General features: G+C 37.1%; 3 protein-coding genes across 3 annotated transcripts; 2 read left to right on the forward strand and 1 right to left on the reverse strand.

The window, feature by feature from the left end:
- Positions 1 to 1,699: 1,699 nt before the first annotated feature.
- Positions 1,700 to 11,661, forward strand: flt3 (fms related receptor tyrosine kinase 3). Its single transcript, XM_058764710.1, has 24 exons — positions 1,700 to 2,543; positions 2,767 to 2,855; positions 3,651 to 3,793; positions 3,968 to 4,074; positions 4,168 to 4,285; positions 4,419 to 4,564; positions 5,661 to 5,791; positions 5,894 to 6,029; positions 6,239 to 6,416; positions 6,499 to 6,596; positions 6,676 to 6,784; positions 6,889 to 7,076; positions 7,309 to 7,400; positions 7,496 to 7,628; positions 7,712 to 7,816; positions 7,934 to 8,044; positions 8,720 to 8,876; positions 9,081 to 9,193; positions 9,406 to 9,524; positions 9,781 to 9,903; positions 9,992 to 10,103; positions 10,207 to 10,306; positions 10,377 to 10,482; positions 10,564 to 11,661. The coding sequence occupies exons 1-24, from the start codon at positions 2,471 to 2,473 to the stop codon at positions 10,678 to 10,680; spliced, it is 2,904 nt and encodes a 967-aa protein (XP_058620693.1). The 5' UTR covers positions 1,700 to 2,470; the 3' UTR covers positions 10,681 to 11,661.
- A 944-nt stretch (positions 11,662 to 12,605) lies between these two features.
- On the forward strand, positions 12,606 to 13,902 carry urad (ureidoimidazoline (2-oxo-4-hydroxy-4-carboxy-5-) decarboxylase). Its single transcript, XM_058765803.1, is given in 3 exon segments — positions 12,606 to 12,865; positions 12,968 to 13,258; positions 13,261 to 13,902. Coding segments are annotated over 3 exon segments (522 nt in total). The 5' UTR covers positions 12,606 to 12,690; the 3' UTR covers positions 13,317 to 13,902.
- A 248-nt stretch (positions 13,903 to 14,150) lies between these two features.
- On the reverse strand, positions 14,151 to 16,842 carry pdx1 (pancreatic and duodenal homeobox 1). Its single transcript, XM_058765705.1, has 2 exons — positions 16,217 to 16,842; positions 14,151 to 14,868 (listed from the first exon to the last, which is right to left on the reverse strand). Exons 1-2 carry the CDS (start codon positions 16,602 to 16,604, stop codon positions 14,504 to 14,506), a joined length of 753 nt encoding a protein of 250 aa, XP_058621688.1. The 5' UTR covers positions 16,605 to 16,842; the 3' UTR covers positions 14,151 to 14,503.
- Positions 16,843 to 17,801: the final 959 nt, after the last annotated feature.

Raw genomic sequence — 17,801 nt, forward strand, 5'->3', positions numbered from 1 at the left:
TAAAGAAAACAAGCAAGTTAGTAAATGAATAGAGTGCAAGTCTAAAACAGACAAGTTTTTTTTAAAGAATAGAATTAGAATAGAGAGTGCTAGAGTTAAATAAAGAAGGAAGAGATGTGTTTTTAGCCGATTCTTGAAGATGACTAAGGACTCAGCTGCTTGGATTGAGTTGGGCAGGTCATTCCATCAGGAGGGAACATTTCATTTAAATATACAGTGGGGAAAAAATTATTTGATCCCCTGCTGATTTTGTACGTTTGCCCACTGACAAAGAAATGATCAGTCTATAATTTTAATGGTAGGTTTATTTGAACAGTGAGAGACAGAATAACAACAACAAAAAAATCCAGAAAAATGCATTTCAAAAAAGTTATAAACTGATTTGCATTTTAATGAGTGAAATAAGTATTTGACCCCTTCGCAAAACATGACTTAGTACTTAGTGGAAAAACCCTTGTTGGCAATCACAGAGGTCAGACGTTTCATGTAGTTGGTCACCAGGTTTGCACACATCTCAGGAGGGATTTTGTCCCACTCCACTTCGCAGATCCTCTCCAAGTCATTAAGGTTTCGAGGCTGACGTTTGGCAACTCGAACCTTCAGCTCCCTCCACAGGTTTTCTATGGGATTAAGGTGTGGAGACTGGTTAGACCACTCCAGGACCTTAATGTGCTTCTTCTTGAGCCTCTCCTTTGTTGCCTTGGCCGTGTGTTTTGGATCATTGTCATGCTGGAAACCCATCCACGACCCATTTTCAATGCCCTGACTGGCTTCAATGCCCTGGCCCTGACGGTACATGACCCCGTCCATCGTCCCTTTGAAGCGGTGCAGTTGTCCTGTCCCCTTAGCAGAAAAACACCCCAAAGCATAATGTTTACACCTCCATGTTTGACGGTGGGGATGGTGTTCTTGGGGTCATAGGCAGTATTCCTCCTCCTCCAAACACGGCGAGTTGAGTTGATGCCAAAGAGCTTGATTTTGGTCTCATCAGAGCACAACACTTACACCCAGTTCTCCTCTGAATCATTGGCAAACCTCAGACAGGCCTGTACATGTGATTTCTTGAGCAGGGGACCTTGCAGGTGCTGCAGGATTTCAGTCCTTCATGGCGTAGTGTGTTACCAATTGTTTTCTTGGTGACTATGGTCCAAGCTGCCTTGAGATCATTGACAAGATCGTCCCGTGTAGTTCTGGGCTGATTCCTCACCGTTCTCATGATCATTGAAACTCCACGAGGTGAGATCTTGCATGGAGCCCCAGACCGAGGGAAAATGATAGTTACTTTGTGTTTCTTCCATTTGCAAATAATCACACCAACTGTTGTCACCTTCTCACCAAGCTGCTTGGCGATGGTCTTGTAGCTCATTCCAGCCTTGTGTAGGTCTACAATCTTGTCCCTGACATCCTTGGACAGCTCTTTGGTCTTGGCCATGGTGGAGAGTTTGGAATCTGATTGATTGACACCTGGGAGCCAGAAATCTTGCTGATTGATAGGGGATCAAATATTTATTTCACTCATTAAAATGCAAATCAATTTATAACTTTTTTGAAATGCATTTTTCTGGATATTTTTGTTGTTATTCTGTCTCTCACTGTTCAAATAAACCTACCATTAAAATTATAGACTGATCATTTCTTTGTCAGTGGGCAAACGTACAAAATCAGCAGGGGAACAAATAATTTCTTCCCCCCACTGTATATATATAAACAAAACACAGAAATTAATTAATTTCTATTAACTAAATTAAATCAACATTTGGTTTAAAACAGCTTTTGTCCTATATACTTGCACAAAGTTTCTTTTCAGGTAGCTTTGCAGGTAGGTTTCTTGAAGCGTCTTGGAGACGTTGCCACAGTTCTTCTGGATTTAGTCTGTCTCAGTTTGTTCTGTTTCTTCATGTCAGTCCAGACAGACTGGATGATGATCAGATCAGATCTCTGTGTGGAGCACTGGCTGTTGTCAGACTCCTTGTGCAAACAAAAATCTCACTGGATTATTACAATTAATGGCAGAAGTAGTGTTTGGAAATGTAAACTGATATTTACTGACACACTACAGCAAAAATAGAAATAACTGGCTTCAAACCTTTTTATATATATATATATATATATATATATATATATATATATATTTATTTATTAAATAATTGTATTAGTATATTATTTGTATTATTATTGAAAAAATGTTCGATATTGGCTATATGCCATTAATATCTTGTTTGTTTTTCCCACCAGAAACCTAACTAAGTCAGGGCAATCTACTTGCCAAAACACAAAGGAGTCTTCTTTTAATTGCTCTCAGACTAAAACCCAACCTGAAGCATTTAAAGAGGTGCCCAAACGTCAGTAGAAGTGATGTTTTGTGTCATGTGCTGAAGCGACTGTCTTTGTGCCATATTAAGAAGTGATGTTTTGTGTCATGCGCTGAAGTGAAAGTCTTTGCGCCTTTGTTCGCTGTCCATTCTATTTCATGATCAGACAAGGGTCGGAGAAGAAGCTGTTATGCCTTCACGCGATGCGTCAAGGAAAAGGGCTTTTGGTGGGTAAGTCGAACAAAACATTTGTTACTTGTAGGACAGTAAACTGGTGACAAACTGTAATATCTAGTTCATTTAGGCTATTTATGTTAATATGAGCGCATTTTAATGTATTTATGTGCTTAATTGTGCTGATTTGTAAGTTATACAATTACATTTTTTTTAAGTATAGTTGTTCTTAGTTTCATTCTCTTTCTCTCATATTTGTGTTCTTTGTCTTGCACCGAAGTGCTGCTCGTGTTGCACTGGAGCGCGCGCGGCAGCGCGGTGACGGACGGTTCAACTGAGACTCATCCCCGATGTGACACTGATGGATCGGTAAAGTCCTTCTTATCAGCCCCTCACTGCCTCACTACAGATTTCTGTCTGTAGTTCTCAGGCTCATTTCAAGCAGATATTTTAGCTTTACCCACACATGCCACAGGACTGGGGTTAGAGATTCCTAAAGATGAGCTATTCACCATAGCAAGATTTGCCTCACCAGTGGTTTTACATTCATTTGAATGTAGGCACATAGATGCCTTTTTAATTTATAAATGGTCATTTTTAGGCACATTTTTTGTAAGATTTAAACATTATAAACCTTAAGTTTTCACTGTAGAAATTAATAGTAACAAGCTTGTTAATTTTATAGCCTAATTAAAAAAGAGATTTGTCCTTAAAGTGTTAATGCTGCTGCTAAAGTGTCATCACTGTAAAAGGGTTCTCTTGAAGAAAGATGAAAAATAAAAACATTGTTATATTAAGAAAATGTCTTTAATAAAACAGTAAAAGTATTCATTCATTCTTAAGGCATTTATTGTAATAATAAAATGTGTGAATATTAACCTATTTAAAATAGTTAAATGCTAAACATATTTAAACACCCTTTTTGTGTAATGACACTTTTTGTGTTTCTTCTGATTATTTAACAAGATTCTGTAAGAAGGGACATTAGATCTTTTTCTTACTTTGCATTCAAGACCAGTTTTTAACAGTTAAAAAGCAGAACTGATGATTTTACAGAAATTGCTGAAATGACCACATATATGTATTTTAGTGTTACTGTCAAGCTATGTTTGCTATTTTGATGATTAACGTCAGTGCACTTGTTTTTTTTGTTTTTATTATTAGACTGTAAGATGCACATTGGAAGAGACTCATTTGATGAGTCCTGACCCAATTAAACTGGATTTCACTGAAGGACAAACTGTTGAAATTTACAGTGCATGCCAACAAAACGGCTCAGATGGGCTTAAATGTCTCTGCCACCAAAGGTTTATACAGTATCTGTTGGATAGATGATGATTGTTTAATGAAGTTTTGAATGGATTACTCTAATACATCACTTGATATGTAATATGTCATTGATAAATTCTAAGTTTAGATGTTGGTATTTTCAAATTATGTCTCTTAATGAATAATAATTGATTTTTATATGCTTTCTACAGGATAAATACCTCTATGCATGCATTACAGCACACTGAGAGATTTGGAAACGAAACATACACTGTAATCTGTGGCAATCATAGTGTTACAGTTGTTCGGTCACCACAAAGTAAGTCAAACACAAACATAAAATGGAGGAAATAGATTTATATTGATGCTAATGCTCGAATTGTTACATTTTGTATCTTTGTTGTCTCTGTAGGGAGGCCATCAGTTCCAGTGCTCAAAGCTATCGCAAAAGCAGGGTATACAAATATGGCTCAATTAGTGTGTACTTCTGAGGGGAACCCAAAACCAACCATATGGTGGTATGGTAACAGGTAATATGACGTTATGGCCTGCTACCGCTGTAGAGACTGCTTCTGAAGAGCTGGTTTCTTGTTGGGAGAATTTATTACATAAAATGCTGCTGTAACTGTACGTCTGTGATTCAACTGTTTGTTTTCCTTTTAGAAATAATCCAGTGGAGGGCAAGAAAAATAAGTGGTATAAGACAGAGAGCATTGTGACGAGTGACGATGATCATCATGCAAGTTCAAATGTTATGTGCTGTGCCAGCAATTCACTGGGAAAAGAATGTACTCAGCTTCATCATTTCGGTATGTAATGTGTTGACATGATTTTTAATACACTAGTACACTACCGTTCCAACGTTTGGGGTCTGTGTTTGAAAGTTTCTTATGCTCACCAAAGCTGCATTTATTTGATCAAAAATAACATTTTCAGCAGCCATTACTGAAAGTCCTTCAGAAATCATTCTAATATGCTTATTTGCTGTTCAAGAAACATTTCTTATTATTATCAATGTTGAAAAAATTTGTGCTTCTTAATATTTTTGAGGAAACCATAACAGATTATTTGAAGTAAAACTCCATTGTAACATTAATAATGTCTTTACTGTAACTTTGAAACAGTTTAAAGCATCCTTACTGAATAAAGTTTTAATGTATTAAAAAACTCTTACTGACCCCTAACATTTTAGTATTATGGTAGTGTACGTGTGTCTGTGGGTCATGAGACAAGAAGACATTATTGAAATTTTGTCAGCGACCAATTTTACTTACTGTGATACTGAAAATTAAACGTTTTTCAAATATTATGTTTTATATATAATAACCAGAGTTGCCAGGTTTTCACAAGAAAACCTGCTCAATTGCTACTCAAAAGTAGCGTTTTTAAACGTTTTTAGGGAGGTCCCCTGGTAAAAATTGCGTTCCGGGGGGTAAAATGCATGTTTTTTGCCGAGGTTCCCATGGTAAAATTCACATTGCAGGGGCTAAATATCACATTATTGGGGTCACTTCGACCCACGGACATAAAAAAACAACCTGTGGCAACAGTGTTGAAGTAGTCCAATTCCGTGGCAAAACCACGGACTTTGCAACACTGATTATAACCCAAATACTCAGCTGTGCAATCCTTATACAATAACGTTATGTCAATATACAATATATATATGTACTATACATGTTAAAATCATACATCAACAAATGACTTCTACCTTAAACCCAGAAACTTTAGATACTGAGTATTCAGACAATGGTAGCAAGTTTAGCAAGTTTAATAACTTGCTTGGAAAATTTCAGCACTGTTTGACAGCAAATATTATTTAGATGATATAGGATGTGTGGGTTATACAGGGGTTTTTGGTTTAACATGAAAACCTTCTGTGAATTGTGTTTGGTTATCTTTCAGATCTCAATAGTGATGTGGATGGGCAAAAGGCTCAGACGATTTTCCTGAAATCTGGTCAGTCTCTGCTACTCCGATGCACCATAAATTCTATGGATGCTCCTGAACTGAGATGGCACTTCAATAACACAGCAGTAAGATATGGATGATAACCATAAAGAAATATTACATCGACGTTTCACTGTTCTGACTATTTGCTAATGTTTTCACTTATTTTTTTCATGCTCTTAATTCAGGTCAAGGGAATCACATCGTTATATTTGACAGACTGGACAGAATACTTCTTTATTGAATCAGTGAACGTGACACATAGTGGGGAGTATATCTGTGTATCTAAAAACATCCAAAATAACACCTATGTCAGGGTCCTTGGTGAGTAAAACCATCGCCCTTTCTATTAAAATGTTTCTTAAAAATATTTATTTTAATATATGACTTTTAAATAGAAAACACAATGATCAGTGCAGATTTAGTGCTGCTTCTAAAGCTGCCAAGCTCTGATGTGTACAGCATCAAAATTGAGACAATCGTTTATTATGCAAATAATAATTAAAGTGGTATTTTTGCCCCTCTTTTATCAGAAAATGACAAAATCGACATATTGCAGTTGAATGAGAACAACATTATACTAGCACAAAATAAGGAAAGCTTCTGCTTCCAGGCTGTGGTGTTCTCCTACCCAAAAGCCCAGTGTCACTGGATTACACCAAATCAAACCAAAATACAGTGCAGAGAGACTCATTACCATCATTTTAAAAGGTATTTTCCTCGTGCTATCCATTTCAATGCAAATGATAGCGTGTGCTATGGCGTTTGCTTATTTTGTTCATTCTCTCATTAGTACATTTAAGCTGTGTAACCTTGAACCAGGCCAATATCAAATGAAACTAAAGACTCAGCACTATAGTGTCATAAGGAATATGTCTCTCTGCATTTCAGGTGAGTGGTCATAAACCTTTTGACTGAAAAAAATGAGATGTTAAATGTGAAATAAGTTTATATGCAATGCATTTTGCAGATCCTAAAATTGCAATAAAATTAAACAATGATTCAAATGTCGTCTCTTGTGAGACTGAAAGCTTTGAACCTTTGAATGCATCCTGGAAGATCTGCCTATCACATACCAAGTAAGAAGCAGCGATAACCAATGGTATAAACATGAAATGTGTGGTTTTTTTTTTTTGGTTTTTTTTGCTCATTTATTAAACTATTTATCTGTTTATTTTTGCAGTTGTAATAATGAAGGCTGGAAAGAGATACCTGTTGCCCAGCTCAAGGTCATGGATTCAGATCAGTTCTGTCAGAAGAAAATTCACTTTGCCAAACACAGATCGAACAGCGAGGACCATTTAATCAAATGCTGCATCTCTAAAGCAGCAGGGACTGAATGTTGTAGTGACCAAATACGACTTTCATCAAGTGAGAGAAACAGAATTAAATTTTGCATGTTCCAAAAAGCCCCAGCCCTTATTTATAGCAGTCTTTGCAGCTTTAAAAATATGTTTTATTTCTGATATGAATCAGATATTACACATTGCCTGCCAAGTAGTTCAGTAATCTACCCTAATTTTCATTTCAAATATATGTTTAACACTGAGGTTAAGTCACGATTTTAGCTAAATTTGTTTTTTCACCTGTTGTTTTCCCTCAGCTTTCCCCAGTATTGATTATGTGATTTGTTTCCTGGTCATCTTAATTCTCCTCACGATAATCTTAGCCTTAATCATCTTCATCAGAGTTAAGGTAAACCTATACCTGCTTCTGTCACGATAACAAACAAACATCTAGAATCATAGATCTTACCTCTCCAAACACATGCTCTCACTCCTTTGTTACAGAAGCCTGGGTACCAGTGTCAGATCCAGATGATTCAGATGATCGGACCCAATGACAATGACTACATATATATTGATTTCAGGGAGTTTAAGTATGACCTGAACTGGGAATTTCCACGAGAAAATCTTGAGCTTGGTAAAGATCACCAGGAACTTTTTTTAGACTTGCTATATATAACTTATTAGGTGTTACGAATTTGTTTTGTGTGTTTTCTAAAGGGAATGAGCTGGGATCTGGAGCTTTTGGGATGGTTGTGCAGGCTACAGCATATGGGATCAGCAAGCCAGGAGAGTCTATTCAGGTAGCAGTAAAAATGTTAAAGGGTAAGTAATGATATTATTAGCATTAAGTCTCTACAAAGCTAAATCGGTTAATTCCATACATCACTGCCATATGATGGTTGACGTGTGCTTCGTGTTGTTTATTTATGGATTAAACAGACAAGCACCAGGCAGTGGAAAAGGAAGCTCTGATGTCTGAACTGAAAATGCTGACTCATATTGGACACCATGAAAACATTGTCAACTTGCTCGGAGCTTGTACAGGCTCAGGTAAGGTTTGGAGAAGTCGTGGGTTTCTGAATTATATCCTCTACTGGAGACACCTATAGAGCAACATTGGTTCCAGTAATATTTCTTCCATTCATTTTTCCCATAATGATTTTTAAAAAGCATTTGTTAACACGTTGTAAGCCATGAACCAAGCCAAGCAGCTATAAGGTGAATTACAAACTTTAATTTGAGGCCAATATTTGAAAATCTTAAAGAAAGGCTTTAGTGAAGGAAAGAACTACAACCCCATGAAGCATTATGAATGACATAATCAAATTAAAAACAATAGTGAAGTATAAAACTGTTCATTTAAAGTTGTTGATTATATATCTATAGAAACAATATATTAGAATATTACAGCATCATGGGTGATGTAGTTTTTCACAACAAATTGTACAGTTAAATGCGATTATATTAAAAATAAGTTGAAACAACGTGAACAGATAGCTTGAACAAAAGCATATACCATCAAATTTGCAACCTCAGCTCACAACAGTTCTGTCTTAAAAAGATTTTTAAGTTATCATTAAAATAATTTTTTTTCCTATGGAGAAAATGAATGGGTTTTTGGTCGGTTGTATGTTTGACCATCAGATAAGCAGGATTATATACAATCAGCCAGTCCTTATGGCCAAATTTACTAGATGTTTTTGTTCGTTTGTTTGAAATCCACAGGTCCTATTTACCTGATATTCCAGTACTGCTGTAACGGAGATCTCTTGAACTATCTGAAGAGCAACAGGGAACGTTTTCACAAATATCTGACAGACGCTTTCAACAGGGACAGATTCAGGGGCCTCTACCACAACTTCCAGGAGAAGAGAAACTCCAGGTTTGCATAAATATCCACCAGACAGTAAATTACAGCAGTGGCCTTTTCGTCAAAAAAAAAAAAAAAAACAGTGCGGAAGAGAGGGAAATGAATATATTGTGCTAAAGGGGAACCGTAAATCTAAAGGTGTACATAAATGAATAAACTGCCGTACAGTTACTGTAAATTACCGTGTGCATCTCTCTCCTTGTTGCACCTCCACAGTGAGTATATTGAGCCTGATAACAACCAATACGTGCACATGACTCCCTCAACCAAAGCACAGGAGAACGAGGCGCTCCTCAGTCCCAGCATCAGCTCAGTGTCTATTATTGAGGGTAGGTGGAGAAAGGGAGAATCTGAATTTTTTAGACTAAAGATTGACTTTTAAGTGACTTTTAACAGCAGCAACTTTGTATTTGATCTATTTCTATTTTGAGTATTCATATTCACTTGAGTTCCCATATGATATGAATTTAGAGTAAGCAAACATGTGATTGTTGAACGTCTATATGCTCATTAAACAATTGTTTGTGTTAATTCCATAAAGAAATGCTTGAATGCGAAGACAAACATCAAGAAGAGGAACTTCAAAGTCTCACCTATGATGATCTTCTGAGTTTCTCTTTTCAAGTTGCAAAGGGCATGGAGTTCCTGTCCTCTAAAAATGTGATTCTTATCATGATACTTCTACTTCCTTCCATTTAGCAGAGATAAAATTAACAGTTTTCTTAACTTGGTTTTTCTAATGTTATCTCTGAATATGAGCATGTTACAACAGCTTCTGTACATTACATTTTTAGACATATTTTGATTATTAGAATAAGAAAAATTGTCTCTGAGTGCTTTATTTCTTGATTTGTTTTCTCATATTGTTATATAGTCAATGTAAAAAAGGCTTTAGTAAATAATTTTCTGCCTACAGTGTATCCATAGGGACTTGGCAGCCAGAAATGTTTTGGTGACACACGGCAGACAGGTGAAGATCGGTGACTTTGGCCTTGCAAGAGACATTGAACATGATTCCAACTACGTTGTAAGAGGAAATGTATGTATTGTGTGTGCATTCAATAGTCTTTATGTGACTGGTCTTTATTTTTAGCTGACTTATCATTTTTTACATGCCATTTTTGCAGGTGTGTTTGCCCGTGAAGTGGATGGCACCTGAGAGTATTTTCAAAGGGGTTTACACAATGCAGAGTGACGTCTGGGCCTACGGCATTTTGCTATGGGAAATCTTTTCTCTAGGTGTCTCTCTCTCTCTCTCTCTCTCTGCTGTAAAGGGGTTTTAACTTGCATAAATTCCTATAAATGGTTTCTCATTATGAACATATTTTGTACTCACTATTAGGAGTCACCCCATATCCTGGTATAACTGTGAATGAGGCATTCTACAGAATGATTGAAAGTGGATATCACATGGAGCAGCCCTATTATGCTGAAGAGTCTGTGTAAGTACCACTATATATATAATATTTTTATAAAATAATGGAGAATGACATTTAAAACGTGTTTGTTTAGTTACAAGGTGATGTGTCGCTGCTGGATGCTTGATCCGGTCGACCGGCCTTGTTTCTCCAAGCTTGTGGCTTTCATGGAAAAACAGCTGGCTGCTTTGGAAGAGAGGGTGACTTTTATGTAAAAATGTTTTTTTAAAAATGGGTTAAATTGTTGGTGGATGCACACTCACTGTGATATCTGTTTACAGCTGTATTACAATGCTGGAGGATACTGCTACAATGACATAACATACCAGAATGCACCCATGACCCCTGATGCTACATTGATGGAGAAAAAAACAGGATGTTTGCCAGTCCAAGACTGAAAATTCAGATGAAAGCAAAGCTGTGGACAATCCTGGGTCAGTAAGAACAGAACGTCTCGTTTGAACATAGAAGTTTAAGCCTTGCATTAGGAAAACATAATCCATAACTTGTGCTTCCATTAATAGCCACTTACACATAGCAATTTTAATTTTTAAGAGAAAATGTGGAGGGAATTGGAATGAATAACCTATGTGCATATTGTACCACCAATAATGCGTTTAATATTTTTTGATTATGGGTTATTAACAAATTTCCAATTTTGTCCACGCGTGTTTACACTGTAATTAATAGCTTACAGTATTTAAATGTTGTTTTGTGCAGGAAGCTTCTTTAAGAACTTAAATGTATATAAATAAAAATAACAAACCTTCCCTATTTTAATTAGAATTGTCTTAGAATTCAATTAGAAATTGTACCTAACCACTGTAACAGCTGAATAACCTGTTTTTGTACTCCATAATGTAGGCTTACAAGAGATGCTGTGTTTCAGAAGTATAACAGATTATGAATTATTTTATTTTTTGCTACACTTTGCAGATGAAATTGCTCTATTTTTATAACCAAAAAAATTTATCATCTTAATTTTACATTTTTCATTATATTTATTCAATCATTTTAGACATTTATGGTTTTTAATCATTGTTCTTGAAATATTATTTATCATGTAATAAGAATAGTCTACAGTACTTATGCTTATGCTTAACAGAAATGTAATTTACACATTGTGCAGATTTTCTATAAACAATATAGTCCATAGCTTGCATTTCAGTGTCTTTTTGACAGTCAATAACTCTTACTGTTTAGGTTAAGCATTCCTAACTTTTTTCAGTCCACTGAGACAGAAAATAAGTGGGCATGATAATTGTTATATAGTAATATATAATAGTTAACAAACTGTAAAATGTTTATGAAAATATTGAAATATATTTGTATGTAAGGTTTAAGGTGAAAAAACAGCAAATAAAACAATACAAATTGTGCATTTTGTGTCTTATGATTTTGTGTAACTTAACTCTTTTGGAATAGGCCTATGATTTGACTGAAGGTGTTTATATGATAGACCTACAGAGGGTGGCGCCACGGTGCATGATCTAGTGACACCAGGGGTCTAGTAACATTTCAGAGGAGAGCAGATCAGAATATTAAACATAAGACCAGGAAAACCTCTTACTCGTGGGTCGTCTTTGTCCTTATTTGTCCTAAACGCTGTTGTACAACCCATTTCAACTGTTATCAGACCTATAACATGGTCTCAATATTTACACTGTCATGACATAGCATACATATTTACAGAACGTTAAATTTCAATACGAAATCTAAACTCAAATACTGTAACTGTAAAATATTAACCAAACCATTAAATGTAGAGCAAACAATAAGAACAATAACTACTGTATAGCCTTTAATCTTTATTTAATGTTTATGATGTTTAATCCATATTTAAGATATGTGTTTCTTTGTGTTTAGTGAAGCTGTTTTATTGAATTTCTGTTTCAGTCACGTTTCAATCAAGTGATTTTTGCTCATTAGCCATATTTATGCTCATTAGTAATGGTGGTAAATGTAAATACAAAACATGAACAGAGACACAAAGAAAAGCATTTCCAAGAAAACCAAGATCATTGGATTTGATGCATACCAGGAAACATTTTACTGATGTCATGTAACACAGACCCTACCTAGTCTAGGCCTACAAAATCTAACACTGGTGTATATTTATAATAGTCTGCATTTAGACTATAATCCACCCTCCCAGCAAGAGTTCATGCATTAGGCCTAGGCTAGTGGACTCTTGCCTTAAATATGTTTAAATAGGCTGATATAAACCCCAATAATCATACCTGTATTGGGTAATGAGGATATTCATCCTCCTGAGTGCGTCACATTGAGACAACAACTGATATTTAAAGGGGAAAAGTCTTACAGTAGTTGCCCCAATGGACGTTGACCTCGTCCAATATTGGCTTTTGCCATTTCCCGACGGTTTGTAGAGGACACGCGCCGGAGCCATGGACATAAACGTTGTAAATGCTCTAACATACGAGGATTTTGTACAACTATTCGGTAATGTGGTTGAGAGATGCCCACTCATTTCGGCAGCAATATGGTCCCACCGGCCATTCAAAGATCTAGAAGACCTCGAGGTGCACATAACGGAATTCATTCACAGTCTCCCAGACTCAGGTGATTTCTTCCGCTTTGTCTATTTACCAAAACCAGGTTTCCTAATGTTTGAAACACAATAATTTATTTATTGGTTAAGTAGGCTACATTGAATGTGTTCAGGTAAAGAGGGCATTTTGCGGTGTCACCCTGATATGGCGGGCCGGGACCTCCAGAGCGGGACGCTAACCCGCGAGTCTCAAGCAGAGCAGAGTCAAGCCGGTATGACCACACTGGACTCCGCAGAGGTTCTGCAAATGTACCGGCTAAACTCGGAGTACAAGGAGCGGTTCGGCTTCCCTTTTGTCATCTGTGCCCGTCTCAACAACAAAGCAGATATTGTGCGCCAACTGTCCGAACGCTTGAAGAATGACCGCGCAGCGGAACGAGAGCGCGCGATAGAAGAGGTTAAAAAATCTGTAGCCTCAGGTTACACAATATTGTCTTATCTGACATTCAAACCAAACTGTAACAAGTTAACGTTACAAAAATGTTTACTGCATCTCTCTACTTGATTGTATATTTCTTGAAAAAAAATATGCCTAACACACACAAAAATAAGAAAGCCTATGCGTAATTCATCCCTATGAAGTAGCCTAACATTTCTTCTAAAAACGTTAAGTTATGAGAACGTTATTTTCGAATGTCTTCTGAACATTCAAAACGTCCAGCTTTTTAAATGTTTGAAAAATGCTTTTCTGAGTTATGTGCACGTTAGGGAAAACATTAAAGAAACGTTCTATTTGATCATTTTGCAAACGTGATGTTCTCTGCACCCTCTGATGTTAAGCAACATCCAACTAAAATGTTTCAGAAAAACGTTCCATGAAGGATATAAGGTTGTGCTAACGTTTTCATAACATTAGCCTCTTCAAGACCAGATAACGTTGAACTACCTCTCTATTAACGTTACCGGCAGAATGCTTGTTCACAACCTTGAGAGAACCTTGAAGTATAATAAAAATGGCAGTAGTTTACTTAGGCTATATGTTTTTGCCAATGTACCCCATTGATCCTAAAAATGCTTGAACAGAATGCAATAATTAATTAATAATGGATAATTAATAATGGATAATTCCAATAAATTAAATTATTGCATTACAAACTGTGTATGTGTTTTTTTTTTTTTTTTGTCGGATGGGTTAATAAACTTTGGGTTATGAAAGCAGTAAAAAATATTGATTATTCATCGGCGGTCTTTTATGGGTTGCTTTGTTTTAGGCCACTTATCTGCACCAAATTAAAACAAATGACATGACACCACACTGCACACATGCTTTTTAATTTGTTTAGCAGTAGCTACATAAATAGTATGAATGTTATTGAAAGAAATTCATGATAAGAGATATTCATTTGTATTTGACTTTTCATCGTCTATCTATAAATACGAATGCAATTATAATAATGTCCAATAATGTTTTTGCTAATGAACATTTGATGACGTCATGTATTTCTATTACACAAAAACACCTCCCAAGAAACTGACTCGCGGGGAGCTTCGCCTCTCACACAACTGAGATCGCCCCCTGCTGTCAGTGTTTTAGTCTACTGTACAGATTTACAGGATTTGACTGACTCTTGTCAATGTCACTGGCACGCTTGTTCCACTCGTCGACTGCAGGCTGATAGATTGTGTTGATGACACGTGTCTTTTTTTGGTCAGTGTTTGTTTGACGAGTCTTGTGGGACGGGGGGTAGGTGAGAGTGCAGGGGTGAGGGGGGTCCCGTTCCCGGAGCGACACACGACTCCTCCTTCAGATCTCCGGACGTGATGGAGGAATCCTGTTCGGGATCCACTCCTCTGGCTCTCCTCTTGTCCTCCTCCTTTTTCCACTTCATGCGCCGGTTCTGGAACCAGATCTTGATGTGTCTCTCGGTGAGGCTGAGGGTGAGCGCGAGCTCCACGCGGCGCGGGCGCGAGATGTACTTATTGAAGAGAAACTCTTTCTCGAGCTCGAGCAGCTGCGCTCGGGTGTACGCCGTCCGCGTGCGCTTGTTCTCCTCCGCCTCCACCATGTAAGGGCCTAAGACAGAATAACAGTTGTGAAAGTTTAGTAAGGTCATGTTTTCGACACGGACACACCATCTGCCTCTGAGGATATTACACTTTTAAAGTTATCTGAACGTTTGATCACGGCGTTATATAAAATAAATCTCACGGGCGTCAACGCAAAGGTCAAAACCTCCCAAATGAATTCAGTATAGTGCATTTAAAAATGAGGAATAGCCTACCTTAAACCAGATGTTTCAGACTGGAAATAATATGAATTTAACTTGAATTAGGCTACTTCCTTTTTATTTCAATAGGCCACGTTTGCTATTATTAGATTCAATAACATAAATGCGTATATCAGCATGGTCTCGAAGGAAGGTTGTGTTGTAGCCTAATCACGCAGCATCTGGAGAAATTTGATTTGCATTCACCGCAAGAAATGGTTACAGGAGCGTCTGTGTTATCCGACGTCTGATGTTTTTTCAGGAATAATCTTCTCGTTTTCGTTTTCGAATCAAAAATAGGCTACTAATTGGGGAATTCAAATTTAAAATTGCATTTCTTTAAAGTAAAAGAAATCAATTTCAAATTCATTTTCACTATAAAATTGTTCCATAAAAAGGATGCCTTGCAATGGTCAAGTAATAGGCCTATTTACGTTCATCAGGTCATTAATTTAATCCCAAAATAATAATAACAGTTATAGACGATTTTAATAATTATATATGACAAATTCTATGTAGCCTATATATTATAGGCTATAGGGAAATATTTCTATAATGTTATGTTTTTTACTTTTATTTCATGATTTTTATAATAGGCTATTACAAAAATTAATAATCGTAACATTTTACAGTAAATATAACTAGCCTATTAACACTGTTCTCGAAACAAGACAAAAGTAAAGAAACAAAAAACTAACTTTCTTTACTTCCTTTCTTAGGCTACTGTTTTCTTCTTATGGGAGATTTTAAAAGAAAGACAAAAAAAGTAATTTGCTTATGGCCTAAACTGAATGACCACTCAAGAAAAATAGGATGTGTTACTGAATTGTGGCGACAATAACACTTTTTCATGGCCGCGTTTCAGCATTAAAATGTGTAAAACTACGATGCCTTTGGGAAAGCCAGCCCATTGTCACAACCCTGGTCCTGTATATCATTTTCTTTTTCGGAACAACGATGGATGCGTTTGGAATCTAAAACAAAGTTATTTTTAACTAAATTGGGTAATTAGAAATATAAACATCTACTTTCAAATGGAAATCTTGTAACATAATGAGCACTTTGGAGATCATAAGCATGAATTTGACATTAGGGCCTGTTTTCATTTTGTCAAAAGTTAATTGGTGAACCTAAAAATGAACGTCCAAGAGTTACCTGTCCACTGTCCTTTCCAGGCGTGCGTGTGAGATTTCGTTGACTTCATCCACGGGAATGGCAAATGGTATCTGTTCCTATCCCCGCACAGGTCAAGAGAGTCTCCGTAACCGCCGAGCGTCTGTAGAGATGTCTGTGGAGTCTGGGGAAGGTGAAGATGAGGCCCCGTCAGATCATCCCGGGTCGACATGTTATAAGTAGTAATGTCGGTAAGATTTGGCTGCTCCTGGCCGCCCAAGGACGGTGAGGCGTAGACGGACTGAGTCTGTCTACTCATATACAGACACGGTGGAGGGTTTTGGCTGTAGTCTTCGTTGGGATGTCTCTGGAAGGCGCAAGAGTCCTTGTACAGGTGGTTAGGAGGGTAATAGTGCTCTTCCCGATTCATGATTGCCACAGACCGGGGAACCGTGCTGTACACGAGCACATGAGCCAGCGCCCTGCCCCTGATCAGGACCTCTGCTCTACCTGCAGTCTGAGCGTCTGGCGCCGATCGAGGGCCTCATAGGTGTGCCACCGTGACCATGTGACCCTGCTGCACCATTGGTTTCACTGTTTACACAAAGCTGTCAACTGGCAGTAGATTCTGTACGTGTTTCCTTTCGACTGCCCCGCGGTTTGACAATAATTGAACAGAACTGACCATGCTCAAATCAATGCCCTTGGCAAACACTTTCTGTTTGCCTGCGACTATATGTGCTACACCTGCAGTTGTTAGATTCTACTGCAAAGACAGGTGAATCGGGGAATCCGTATCTCTGATCTCCGCAGAAAAGGCTCCCGCTGTTTAATGAACACCGAACGGATATATATATTTATATATATAAATAAAGGGACTTCCAAATGTAGAATAAAAAATGTTGATAAAACATTCTCAAATTCTCTTTATCAAGAGGAGAGACAGGATCGATTCTTATTATCAAAGGCAAAATAATCCAGACCTACTTGAGCTTTAATCGTTTTAAGCAAAAACAAAATATGCACTCTTAATATATAGCCTGGTTCTATGAATCACATTAACGTCCATGGAAACTTTCTATTGCACAAAATGTTATTTAGTGGGAAGATGTCTTTAAATTATTAAAATTTTGATAAGTTTCTTAATAAAATTTATTTTGAAAAATGGGAAAAACTTTTTGAACCTGTGTTTAACAGTGTAGCAGTTTAATTTTTTTCCATATAGGCTATAGGGTACGTTTAAGGTTTCAAAGCTATCGATAATATTCTGAACGCGCATTTTCAGCTGAAGCCGAATAGTGTAAGATAGAATTTACCTATTAAACTTTTTTTTCTCGAAACAAGAGCGCGTGGGATTCTAAATGTAGCCTACACCATTAAGTCCTTGTTACGTAAAATCTATGGACACTGGTGACAAGGGCAATCATTACGCACACCTCTCAACATGTTGTCCGTCTTTTGCTTTAACCAAGCTTACCTGCCATTAAGCACACCCGTCCACGGTCCATTAAACTAAAGTCCTCGTGGATAAATAAAAACGAGCTGTTCGGTGTAAACGAATTAACATGGAGAGTGAAACAGAACTCAATTAGTTTGAGATGTGTGCGCAACGTGAGCGCACCAGGCA

Source organism: Onychostoma macrolepis, chromosome 24 (assembly GCF_012432095.1).
Source record: "Onychostoma macrolepis isolate SWU-2019 chromosome 24, ASM1243209v1, whole genome shotgun sequence".
NCBI classification, from domain to species: Eukaryota; Metazoa; Chordata; class Actinopteri; order Cypriniformes; family Cyprinidae; genus Onychostoma; species Onychostoma macrolepis.